The sequence below is a fragment of the Stylophora pistillata genome, chromosome 7, assembly GCF_964205215.1.
Source record: "Stylophora pistillata chromosome 7, jaStyPist1.2, whole genome shotgun sequence".
In the NCBI taxonomy this organism is placed as follows: Eukaryota; Metazoa; Cnidaria; class Anthozoa; order Scleractinia; family Pocilloporidae; genus Stylophora; species Stylophora pistillata.
This window is the reverse complement of record NC_142525.1, coordinates 6,977,501-6,990,227: the sequence shown is the minus strand read 5'-3', so window position 1 is coordinate 6,990,227 and position 12,727 is coordinate 6,977,501. Positions and strand designations below refer to the sequence as shown.

Sequence of the window (12,727 nt, the reverse complement as noted above, 5' to 3'; positions counted from 1 at the left end):
GAGAATTAGCTGGCTCAAAGGTAGCCGATGTTCAGCCGAATAGCTGTGAATTACCAGAGGTCGATTTGCCTGAGAAGGTAGATGCAAGTGTGTCTGTTACAAATCAAGACCTATCGCCCCAACAACAGTCTATGCCGAATGAGAAGTCTACCAAGCCCTGGGTTGAAGTCGCATCACCTGGACAGAGTATTACACTAGAAGATGTTACGGATAATACTGTTCCTGAAGAGCCCAGACTTCGTTCATCTAGAATTCGATCGAAACCTAAACGTTTAATTGAAGAGATGTAGTTGAACATTGAACTCTCAGTAGAACACTCTCAATTACGGCAATTACACGTTTCGGAATAGTTTTCGCTTCGTTTTCTTTCGCTTTGCTTATTTTTCTGTTAATTTGATTTGTAGTTTAAGCGGGAGGAGAGGTTATAGTGTTAATGAACTAGGGTTAAATTAATGTTATAGTGTTAATGAATTAGGATTTAAATAATAGGAGCCATCACTAGGTGTAAGAGACATGACATGAGAGGTCCCAGAGAGTAAACATATATAGCTAAGTTGCATGCGTATTGAGGTTGTGATATATTGTGTAACTCTAGTTTAGGTAGTGATTATTAAAGTTCGGTCGGCCGTTTTAACCAAGGATTGGCGTCACTTTTCTGCAGTAAGACACAACAAAAACCAGACAAACTTTGAACTTTGAACTTGAACTTGAACTTTATTTTTATTTAGACACGGTAAATCTATCAGATAAAATAATAATATTATTACAATCTATTTTTACAGTTACAATCTATTTTAATCTATATAAACATGATCTAAAATTTAAAAGTAAAATAGAAAAAAAATAAAGAAATTCTGCTTTACATAGATGCCGTGTGTGTTTTGTCGATTCAGAGGAAGAAATTGCGACAACCATTTCGGAAGGATTGAAGTGATTTTGCTTGCCGCAACTCAGGGGACAAGCTATTCCAGATAACCGCACCGTTATAGCTAAAGCTATTTTTCAGGAAATTGGTGCGAGGCAATGGAACAGCTAGTTTGTTTTCAGAGTTCCTTAGATTATATGGAGGATCATATTTAGTGAAAAGAGAACCAAGATAGTCGGGCGCAAGACCATGTATAGATTTATAGACCATGGTGGCCACTTGTATTTGTCGCTGAGTATCTAACCGTCTCCAGTTAAGTTGCACAAAAAGAGGATCAGCGCTTGTGTCATAACTGGAGAAGGTCAGAAAACGGGCAGCCCGGTTTTGCAACTTTTGGAGCTTATTCGAAAGACCCTTGTTACAATGCCCCCAGACCTCGCTGCAGTAATTAAAGTACGGTTGAACTAAGACATTGAAAACGGACTCAAGCGTGGTTCGATTAACAAAAGGCCTACAACGTTTAATTGCTCCAATGCCCGATGCGATTTTCTTGGCTATTTTTTCAATGTGCATATTCCATGAAAGGTTTTCGTCAATATGTACACCCAGAGATTTGACTGAGCTAACTTGTTTAATTATGTCACCACCTATGATTAGTTTAGGGGAAGTATCGTAGGTACCTATCCTTTGCCGCGATCCAATTAACATGAATTCAGTTTTAGATGAATTTAGAGTCAATTTGTTTGCAGTGAGCCATGTGTTAACATTGGATAGGTCGTGATTCATAACATCATTGATCATTTCTATGTTGTTACTGGCAAAGGTCAGGTGAGTATCGTCGGCATACATACGTGCAACTGAATTAGACAGGCAATTAGGAAGATCATTTATGTATAGAACAAAAAGCAAAGGTCCTAGAATTGTTCCTTGCGGAATTCCACAAGTGAGAACTTGACTAATTGAGAGCGAACCATTTACAAAACATTGTTGATGGCGATTATCTAGGTATGAGCTAAACCATTCATAAGCGATACCGCGGATACCATATTCAAATAATTTAGACATAAGAATTGTATGGTCAACGGTATCAAAAGCCTTTTTTAGGTCGAGAAAAACAACTGCATTTATACTGCCTTTATCAATGTTGAAGGCCCAATTGTTTGTGGCCTCCAACAAGGCAGTAACAGTTGAATGGAGCGAACGAAAACCAGATTGCTGGTTGGAAATCAAATTGTTTTCAGTGAGATAACCGTAAACCAGTGTAAAACCACACTCTATCTTCATTGTTTACAAAGTACTCTTCTGTAAAAGGCTGGACGACTGTCTCCTTGCATAAGTATTCAAATTCATCAGTTTGTGTTGCTGCATGAGTTTGGGTTTTTACATTAAAATGAGTTTACTGTCTGAGTTCCAGCGTCCACCGTTGTTTGCTCACAATCGACCGATGCTTCTCTTTCATCCTCTGTTTCACTGTTGGCTTGCCCAGTATCTGTTGCTCCATCTTGTTGGAGGTTTTCACCCAGCACAAGCTCCTCGAAAAAAGGTATTTCTTCAATAATCTCCCCCGGCTCGTCAATTTTGAGCATTTTCTCTGTCGCTGACAAATGCAAAGTTATGGTCATTGACTACAAAAGGCACAAACACCATTTCACTCCCCTCTTGGTAGATCATCGCCAGAAAAGTCGAACCGAAATGGGCAGGGCTTAATTTCGAGGCCTTGAAGCATAAATAATTAGCTATCAATCATTCACCTAATTTCCTGAACTATGATTGGTTCGCCCGCTGATCAACAAATTCACTCTTGAGTTAAAATGGCGGCCCATGTGAGAAGTTCGAAAGTAAGGGAGAGAGGGTTTTACGCTTCCCTCAACAAAGTATCGACCGCGGATATGCTTCCTGTTGCTAGAGGACGAAAGATCAAAGGACGAGGGCGTCTGTGGAAGGTTGAAAGACTTATTGCTAAGAAAACAAGCGGTACGGTAAGTTGAATTCTTTGCAATTGAAATTTAGCTTAAATGCTTACGTAATCTATTTACTGTTACCTGTCGTGCCTTACCTGCCGCTCACATTTATATGGAGAAAGAGATCATGGAAATAATCAAATAAGGAGGAATAATAGCCGTTTAACTGATCGGAATTTGCTGACTTTTATTGGCAAACAGGAGTCTACAGAATACTTGGTGTTGTGGAAGGGGTATTCTCCCTTCGAATCTACTTGGGAACCCGAGGAGCACATTTCTCTCGATTGTGTCCGGTACTGCAAACTCTTTATATTTTCTCGCTTCAGTTGTTTATGAAGTGTTTTATTGGTGGGATTTCTGCTGTATATAAGCTAAAGAACGCCTGGTCGGAATCTAAATTTTTGAAGTGCGTGGATCCAAGTTTGTGTGAAAGTCGTTTTATTTTTGCCTTTTCACTACCTTTGCTCATGTACAATATTCGGTATTTTTTCCTCCTCTACGATGATAATACAAGTATTAAAAATGCCTTTGGAAATCACTGATAACATTAAAATTTAAGGAATACTTAATTTGACCGTGCTACCTTGACAATATCAACCTTTCATTTTCAGGTACTTTGAGAGTCCAGTCATTGAGGATTCAGTTGTGTTTGGTGAAGTTGCTCTGCTCAGAGTTGCTGTGGAACAACAGCTCAAATCGAAATCTAGGTTGCCATGCACAATATCTTTTAGAGGAGATGTGTACAGGTTACTTCTTCAGAGCAGAGGAACCTTCCAAGATGGGTGGCATCTCCTTCAGGAAACAGATTTTCCTGCAAGGTATTTCCCGAAATTTTGGGATCACCTTGCAGACTCGCATGGTCAGGGGATAAAAGTTAGGTACCCCATGAAGGTGAGACATTTTATCTCCTGGTCACCTAAGAAATATAGCGTTGAAGGAGATCACCACCCATCACCAAGAGCTTTCCAGGAGAAATTTATCTTTTCATTTGTAAAGGTTGCTCTTGGTGATAACTCTTAATAATTATGTACAGCTGTGACACCTACTATTGACATTGTAAACAGTCTTCTTCCATTACAAAATTATGGATGTGCTTTGTGGTATTTAAATTTTTAATCGTAATATTTTTTTCAATAAACTTCTGGAACAAAATCAAATCAGCGTCATGGAATCTTCTTGTGTTACATTTTACATTTCATATAGTAGTAACTACATATTACTTTTTTACTTGTTTGCTTTTCAAATCAGATTTTGATTTACCGTATTTCTTCACCTATAAGCCGAGCGATTTTTTCAGTTTTCGACCCAAAATTTTGGGAGATTTTTCACGGAGAACGGGGTTCGGCTTATAGCCGAGGGTTTTACATTTTAAAAATATACAGTTGCTGAATAACTTTACCCCCCCGGCTTGTAGTCAAGTTAGCAATGAAGCAGAAGTAATAAAACACAACAAAAATAACTTCTGAATATTGGTTATTCACTTTTATGAAATTGGTGGCTCCTAAAGGAGCCGTTTGACGGATACGTGCAAGGGCTTTCAACCCAATGGTTTACTCGCCATCCGTTTCGTTTTCGCTGTCTGTGTCGAACTCGTTCTCTTCTATGTATTCATCATCTACTTCTGGGGTTTCCTCAGAGTAGACCACGTCGTCCTCTGTTCCGTCCAAGGCATTGGAAATACCGCAGGTCTTGAAGGATTTGACAACCATCTCTTCGGGTATCTCTGCCCATGCTTCCTTGATCCACCTGAGGACAAGATTTCTGCTTGGCGCCTTCTTCTTCCCAGCTGGGGTAAACTCAAATGGCCCAGATGTCATCCACGCCAAGTACTTTCGGCGCACATTATCTTTAAATGGCTTGTTTAGGCACTTATCCAAGGGCTGTACAACCGGGGTTAGGCCACCAGGGATAACTGCGACGTCAATGTTTCGCTGCTTCAGGTCATCTTTCACGGAATCGGTCAAGTGAGCTCGGAATGAGTCCCACACCAAAAGGGAACGCTCGGCACGGGGCAAACTCTGTCGAATCCATTCTCGGATGCCCTGTTCATCCATCCACCCTTTCTTATGGAAGGAAACACGAAGAGGATGCGGCACAACCAGATCTCTCGGTGTACGGACGCCTTTGAAGATGACTTTCGGTGGCACCTTTGCTCCATCGGCAGCAACAGCAAGAACGACGGTGAAGCTCCGCTTTTCCGCTCCGCAAGATTTTACTGGCACTGTTCGGCTTCCACTGAATTCCAGTGTTCGGTTCGATGGCAGCTCAAAACGCATGGGTGTCTCATCCATGTTGTAGATGCGGGATAAAGGGTAGTCGGCGCGTCTTCTTGCTGCAATGACGAAGCGATGAAAGCACACAATGTTCTCTTCGAGATCGGCGGGCAATCGCTGGGCCAGAGTTAAAATTTTAGACAGAAAAGTAAATACCAACCTTGTTCTCTTTGCTGTGAAAACCACTCCATCACTTGCTGGTCTAGTTCGGGATATTTCGGAGTGAAACGGCCCATCGTCGCACGTTTTGCAGACATCTTCAGCTCTCCGGAAAGAATAGTCGCCTGGTCTCTTCTCCAGCGTCGTACCATGGACTCGCTTAGTCCATATTCTCGAGCGATTTCCGAGTTGTTTTCTACCGCTTCAGCTTCCGCGATAACTTTTATCTTGAAAGCCATACTATACGAGGAACGGCGTGCTTTAGGCATGATGATAAAAAGTGACAGCGACGAAAGGTATACTCGATAGATTGATACTTTGAAACGTTTAACTGAGATTATTATTGTTGTTGTGGTTAATCTGTTGTCGCGTGGTAGTATTTATACAGTTCGTTGGATCAATTGATATTCATATCTCTTGATTGGTTCGCTTTTTTTCTTTTGTGTTTATTGTAATTCATTAGGTTTTGTGTTTAGTGAGTCAATTTCTTATGTTTTCCGTGAGGTTCGCTTGCTCAAATGGCCAGTTACAATCAATAATTTCGCTCTCGGCTTATAGCCGATGGTTTTACCTTTTTTTTTGGGCAGCTTGAGTGTAGCGTAAAGACCCTGAAAGTCAGGGTCTCGGCTTATAGCCGAGATCGGCTTATAGGTGAAGAAATACGGTATTAGTGGACCTTTTCCTTTTTCTAGTTCTTGGTGTAAGATTAGTGGGAGGTCCCAGTGTTACAGGCACATTTTCTGTCACCTCATTGCTGAGGGGTTTGTCAAAGCTAAGACGTTTACTATTGCGTCGCTTTTCTTTGATAGTATTCTCCCAGTACTCAGTGGCCTTCTTTAAGTATTTACGAGACTTCCTTCCCCTATGCTTTAGCAACCGAATGCGGTGCTCAGCTCGCAAGATGTCAGCAGGGTCATCTGTGTGATTGGTTTTTCTTTGAATGATTCTCCTAGCATCGTCATTATTTTTCTCTACTCCTAAAATGCAAGAAGTAATGCATAAGCGTGATTTTGTTAAGTTTGGGCATGATATATGATCAGTAATACCTTTTAATTACTTAAAATGGAAAGGTAGTCACTGTTACAGCAATTTTAAAATTTTAGCCTTTAATTCCAGCTACTGTTGTTACTTGCTCAATGCCAGCATGAAATACCTTGACCACTGAACTGCTTCAGGTTTTCATATTTCTTCACCATATTGGGAATGTGATATGCAGCAGAATGCAGGTAGCAAGTGACTCGTTCTCTTGTGTAACCAACTCTCTTGTGCCCCAAGTTAGCAAAGGTGTCAATCCAGGTCTTGATCTGTTAGTTTAAAATTGAGATTGATCTTATGTTTTGCTCTAACATGCTTAGAGAATGAAGATGTCTCTACAGTTTTGTTTACTTTCTCCAAGACTCGGTGCAACTCACCTTTTGGTGATACTCATCAATGTCTGTAGGCTCAAATGATGAAATGAACTTGAAGTACATTTCAGCAAATCCCTGAAATGAACCAGAAATCAAACAGGAATTACCGGTACATGCCAAATGGTCATTAGTGATTCCATACAGATTTGTTTTTTATTTGGAGAAGTTTCTTAATTTTTTTTTGGTCAAGTGTTAGGTTATACATTGCCAGGTACAAAAATCCTATATATAGCTATTTGGGTTGAAAGAGTATTAGTGTAAGTGTACAAAGTCATCAATAAATAAGTGTTGTACTAGTTGTATGCACTCATGTAATATTACCTTCCACAACTCCACAACAGTTCTTGCTGTATCCTGCTGGATCAGTGATTCCATCTTTCCTGGAAGCTCCTTTAAGAGAATTTTCCTATCATCTCCCATAAGGCTGGTCCAATCCCAAGTTCCTGATCCCTTCCCATCTGCATTTCTCTTCTCCCAAACAGAGAAGGAAACCCCACAACTCCTAATACCCTGGATTAAATTATCCAGGTGTTTCTGTTGTGAGCTTGTGGATTTCTTCTCTGACAAAAAGTTATCTTTTTCATCCCATTGCATTACATCTTCAATAAGGTTGCTTATCAGCACATCAGTAACACGGAGCATTAGATGGAGCTCATCTAGAATGATGTGATCTAGTGGGATGTTAAGTAAAGGCTGGTGGACACAGCAATAGTTCTCTCCTTTAGACTTGGTGGCAAATTGTTTTATTTCTTGCAAAGTTCTTCGAATAGGATCCTTATCATAGAAATTATCAGGCTTGCTCATATCACCTCTGAAAGTAAAATGTATGACATATTTCTGACAATTGTTTTCTGCCTATTACAATCAGTTAACACACCATCTGCTTGAGAACTGAACATCTTACCTGTCTTTCTTGTGAACTTTGCACCATAAGCAGGCATAAGTTGAATTTGCTGCACTTATGCCCATAACCAGCAAAAGGAACTACCGTATGTAGAAAGGATCAATGTTATCCATGTATCAATATTTAAAATAGACATAATCAAGTACCATAGTGCTTCATTGTTTTCTTAAAGTGTGTATATGGCCATTTTCCTTTGAAATCTATAGGAATACAACAAAGTTTATTTGTTTGACAGTGAGTCTAACTTGAATTTTGTTTTGTGCCCTGTTACCTTGTAATCACCACCAAGAAACAGCTCAATCTCAACTTGCTTGCCATCAACAATTATGTGGCCCCTGTCTTGAATTTCATTGACTTCACTGAACACCTCTTTGAAGCTTTCAGCCAAAGTTTCATGATTTTCAGGGCCACTGACAACAGCAATAGTGTGTGTACCTTGTTCAAGATATTACAGAAAAAATCTGAGTTAACCATCGTTCCTTTTATAGTGCTTGTACTTCATGTAATTACCTTTTGATGAAAGCAGGTCCTCTTTGCTCTGAAGGATTGACAGAGTGCAAAGTATGAAGTTACTGACTCTGCTCATACGTGCCCCATCACCACTAAGTTTCACTTTAACTTTTTCACCTTCTTGAAGCACATTGTTTTTTATCTGCAACATTGGAGAACGCATGATATGTTATGTAATAATTATAATTGTAAAGTATTGTGTGGGTAGTGATACTTATGGATGCTATCTCAGTCTTGTGTGTTGTAAAAAGTGACAACATTTGTACCTACCATGTTTTGAATTTGATCAGCCAATAGCTTTGTAAAAGAGTGCTGGGCCCCTGGGGCCTTGCCTGGGGTGGACTTGATGTAACAACTCTCATTCAATGCATTCCTACATTGTTTAAAGAGATATGACTTGGGTAATCCTTCAACAGTCATTGACAGCTCATGAATGAATTCATCTCCAACCCCAAATTTGTCAATGAGGTAGAGTATACTCTCAACTCTGGCTTTGTCATCCTCACTGAGTCTGGAATATTGTGTTTCTTTTTGATTGGATGCCTGATCTGTGGATTGTGATTGCGAGCCATCTATTGAGGTGGGCAATGGAAGACTAGTGGGAGACGATAGGTTTATAGCGTATGTTTTTAGCCCCTCTGGATCCTTTAACTTCAAAAGGTCCAACTCTAGTCCAAACAAAGAACAAAAAAGTAGAGCTTTCTGTGCTCTAGTTTTCAGTTCTTTGATCTTCCTGTTCCTGGCTTGAGATGTCTTAATATCTGGAATTGGTGTGCCCCTCACCTTTTTAAATTGGTCATTTTCCAACTGTCTAACATACTTCTTCATTAACTCACTTTCCTCTTTGCATGAAAGATTCAGATTTTTCTCACTCAGCATTTCCTCAAATAACTTTTCCTTTTCCTTCTCTAGATCATGAAATTTTTCCCTCCAGTGGTTTATTTCTTCCTTTGCAAGACCCAGCTTTTCTTCAAGATTAAAAATCTTTGTTCTCCATTCATCGACTCTTATGACTTCACCAGCTAAAACACTTATCTTTTTGTAGGAGGCAAGGAATGCTTTCCTCTGTTTTGGACTGCCCTTCTTATTTAAGAGCTTTCTCTTAGCCTCTGCCAAGTTTCCAAGCTCATACAGTCTCGATTCCAACCTCTCACTGCTTGGATTTAATCTAAACGCGTTACCTGGTATGTTAAGATTTACCATGTTGATGAACCGGCCGACACCAGTTTGTACGTTGAGGAGCTTCTTCCACGAAGCAAGAGCATCGGATTTGATTTGTAGCCAAAACAACACTTCGTTACCTTTTTCACGTTGCTCTAAAACGTATTTCAGGTTTGTATTGGGACAGTCAGTGAAGGAAATAATACAGCTTTCATCGTAAGTGGAAGACATCGTTTAGAGTGATGCAAATAAGACCGCTAGATGAACCCTATAAATTTGGAATATAAATGGCGCCTTTTCTTTAAAAAAACCCGCTAAAATGCTATTTGTTGAGGCCTAAATTGGTACCCAGTCTCCATATCATTGAATTATAGGCCTGGAGGCTAATTCACAAAATGGCGACTGTTCTGAGAAGTGTTTTGGGTCCACTCTCGACCTCTTTTCTTCAACATTTTCCTCTGGGAGGAGAGCTCAATAATCTCGAAAAATGAATTTCGAAAACCGAACGAGGATTTTGCTGTCTTAACGAGATATTTTGCAGAGATGTAGTCGAATCTTTTCTTCACCGATTCCGAAGCACCTAAAGGTAAATAGTGTTCATATTGTTGCATTGCGGTGAGCTGATAAGTCTTGCTCCCAAAGCCTTTTTAGTTGCTTTGACCCTGAAAAACATGTCATAGAATTACGCTATTCTTTTTGTTGAAAACCGAGCCGAATTTCTTGTCTGCAATGATGACTGGGACTCGTAACAAAAGTTTCGGAATGTGTGATCAAAACGAGATGCCCCCAAGTCCGATCGCTACGATTTATTTTTCACAGATGAGATTTAGAAAACAACTCCCATGTCTTCTTCAATTGAAAAGCGCCAATAGAGCTGAAATGTTTCTAAGTGTCCCATAACAACTGCGCATGTCGGTTCGAATTTTCTGGCGATGTGGCAAAGAATTAGAGACGGTAGAGTCGGCTAGGATCCAAGGCGTGACTATTTCGTGTAACCTTAAGTGGAACAACCACATCAATGATGTTATAAAAAGAGCAAACAAACGACTATACTCTTTAGTCCTCCTGAAGAGAGCCCGCGTTCCAGCGGATGACATAATTAATTTTTATTGTACGACTATACGTCCTGTTCTGGAATACTGCGCACAAATATTCCATCATGCGTTACCTGCGTATCTTAGTGATGACATTGAAAGGGTCCAAAGACGCGCATTATCCATCATTTCACCGGAACTGTCATACCATGACTCTTTAGAAAGGCACGGTTTAGCTTCGCTCTATGACAGACGCATGAAATTATGTACGGAATTGTTTTTGTCTGTCTCAAATCCATCTCACAAATTATATAATCTGCTGCCAGATAGCCATCTTTCAGCTTACAATACTAGACATCGGCGCGTTTTTAACATGCCGCGCTTCCGCACTGATCGTTTTAAATCTTCATTTATCCCGGCTATGTGCGCGTGTGCCAACCTAGATTTTCAGCTATTCCACTGCTGTATATTAGTTCTAGTTGTTATATTAGTAATTTTATTTAGGTCTTAGCAATTTGTAATTGGTTGTCTTATATAGTCTTATATAATCAAAGATTGTGAAAAGCACGCAATTCAGCCTATGGCTGCAATGTATTTTATTTGGTAATAAACTATCTATCATCTATCTATCTATCTATCTATCTCGTTCTCGTTTTTTCAAGAAACTCAGATCGACGTTTTCTTCTTTCGGCAGCTCTTCTAGACCGAGCTTCTGCTGCCTCAGGGTCTTTCAATTGTTGTTTAGAATGCCCAAGGCACAAAGTAGAGCACCAATCCACGTTAAAACGGTCCCAATCTTTAAAAGGTTCTCCTGACACGAAATGCTTGCTACAAACCCGGTCATTTTCTAAAATAGAGTCAGTAACATTCTCTCTGCTGGTGGCAATAAATCCACCTTCTTCTTCGCTCCGCAGTCAACTTTTCCATGTAAGCTCCTTGGTTGACAATAACACGCGGAACACGAAAAAACCTTTTTTTTTCAGCGGTGGGCCGCATCTTGCCAGTTTTATTGCCACATCCGACGATGAGGCAAAGGACCATGATGACAAAAATTAAATTTCTTCGCTAAGAACGCTAGAATGTAGTACAGAATGTCCCAGCTGCTGGTTAGCACGAGTAATACGCACTTTGTTATGGAACACCAATATGGCGGATGAACTCGGTTGTCATGACGATATGAAAATTTTGTCACGTGAGTGAAAACGCTCTATTGACCTGAAAAGGGCTTTTGATACAGTCGATCATAAAGTTCTTTTGCACAAGCTAGATCATTATGGTTTTCGTGGTGTTCTAAATAAATGGTTCTCATCTTACCAAGAAGGTCGCACTCAAAGGACGCAAATTGGTTCCTCTATATCTAAACGAAAAATACCAATTGCGGAGTGCCGCAAGGTTCTGTCCTAGGCCCATTACTCTTTTTAATCTATATCAACGATATTCAAGAATCGTCTGAAAAACTTAAATTCTTTTTATTTGCTGATGACACGAATGCTGTATATGCTGACAAAAATCTCAAGTCCCTAGAGTCGACTGTAAATCAGGAACACTGTAAGTTGTTCTATTGGTTAACGGCCAATAAACTAACCTTGAATATTAAAATTAAAATTTCGTAATTTTTAGACAGACTCAGAGAAAACTTACCTATTACTCCAAAATAATGGTATTCGACAACGATCAAAATAAGGATGTGGCTCTAGAATTTAAAGAATTCGTGCGCCTAGGTATAATAATTGACAATAACCTTTCCTGGAAACTTCATATTGACCACGTAGCTATTAAAATGAGTCGAACTGTAGGATTCATCTGTAAACTACACCATTTTCTGCCAAGACATACTCTTCTAACTATTTACCGAACCCTTGTTGCTCCTTATTTAACCTATGGTCTGACGGCCTGGGGTCAAGCATATAAATCGTACCTTGAAAAGCTTCTCAAGCTCCAAGAGCGAGCTCTTCAAGAGGTTTGATGTACCTGAGGTTTGATGTACCTGAGTACCTCCAAGTGGCGCAAGCTGTATCCTGCTTTATAATCTTCTGTATCCTGTTTTACAATCTTCTGTTTCCTCAAGAGACCTTGAAACCTCCCTACTGGTGGTGCTTGGTCTGAGGAATATCTGGGGTCTGACTCTCCCGCCTCTGGCCAGGATGACCTCCCTCTGGTAACAGAGCCACCCCAGCAGCTGATGTCACTTGTGCAATGATGCTAGTGGCTCAGTTGATGATCCCACCTTCAGTTCCTACTGGAATGACATCAAAGGCACCTTTCAGCGAATTGGAAGGGTCCGCTATCAGGATGCTCTCAATGATCTTAGAATTGAAATTATGGACACCGACCTTGAGGAAGACTACCGAGAGCTTTTCCAGAGAGTGGCTGAAGGATGAAGACTGTATCACGGACAATCACATGAAAATGAGGTCATGAAAAATGCCAACAACGATGATGACCTGAAGG

General features: G+C 40.1%; 4 protein-coding genes across 4 annotated transcripts; 1 reads left to right on the top strand and 3 right to left on the bottom strand.

Annotated features, from left to right (window-relative positions):
• Positions 1 to 2,528: 2,528 nt before the first annotated feature.
• LOC111345052 (uncharacterized) lies at positions 2,529 to 3,983 on the top strand. Its single transcript, XM_022952304.2, has 3 exons — positions 2,529 to 2,844; positions 3,028 to 3,119; positions 3,438 to 3,983. Exons 1-3 carry the CDS (start codon positions 2,677 to 2,679, stop codon positions 3,844 to 3,846), a joined length of 669 nt encoding a protein of 222 aa, XP_022808039.2. The 5' UTR covers positions 2,529 to 2,676; the 3' UTR covers positions 3,847 to 3,983.
• Positions 3,984 to 5,237: 1,254 nt separating this feature from the next.
• Positions 5,238 to 6,871, bottom strand: LOC148726412 (uncharacterized). Its single transcript, XM_088727424.1, has 3 exons — positions 6,671 to 6,871; positions 6,412 to 6,562; positions 5,238 to 6,235 (listed from the first exon to the last, which is right to left on the bottom strand). The coding sequence occupies exons 1-3, from the start codon at positions 6,728 to 6,730 to the stop codon at positions 5,904 to 5,906; spliced, it is 543 nt and encodes a 180-aa protein (XP_088583550.1). The 5' UTR covers positions 6,731 to 6,871; the 3' UTR covers positions 5,238 to 5,903.
• Positions 6,872 to 6,875: 4 nt separating this feature from the next.
• Positions 6,876 to 8,006, bottom strand: LOC111325116 (uncharacterized). Its single transcript, XM_088727420.1, has 2 exons — positions 7,572 to 8,006; positions 6,876 to 7,478 (listed from the first exon to the last, which is right to left on the bottom strand). Exons 1-2 carry the CDS (start codon positions 7,634 to 7,636, stop codon positions 6,920 to 6,922), a joined length of 624 nt encoding a protein of 207 aa, XP_088583546.1. The 5' UTR covers positions 7,637 to 8,006; the 3' UTR covers positions 6,876 to 6,919.
• A 31-nt stretch (positions 8,007 to 8,037) lies between these two features.
• Positions 8,038 to 9,768, bottom strand: LOC148726411 (uncharacterized). Its single transcript, XM_088727380.1, has 2 exons — positions 8,352 to 9,768; positions 8,038 to 8,223 (listed from the first exon to the last, which is right to left on the bottom strand). The coding sequence occupies exons 1-2, from the start codon at positions 9,471 to 9,473 to the stop codon at positions 8,038 to 8,040; spliced, it is 1,308 nt and encodes a 435-aa protein (XP_088583506.1). The 5' UTR covers positions 9,474 to 9,768.
• Positions 9,769 to 12,727: the final 2,959 nt, after the last annotated feature.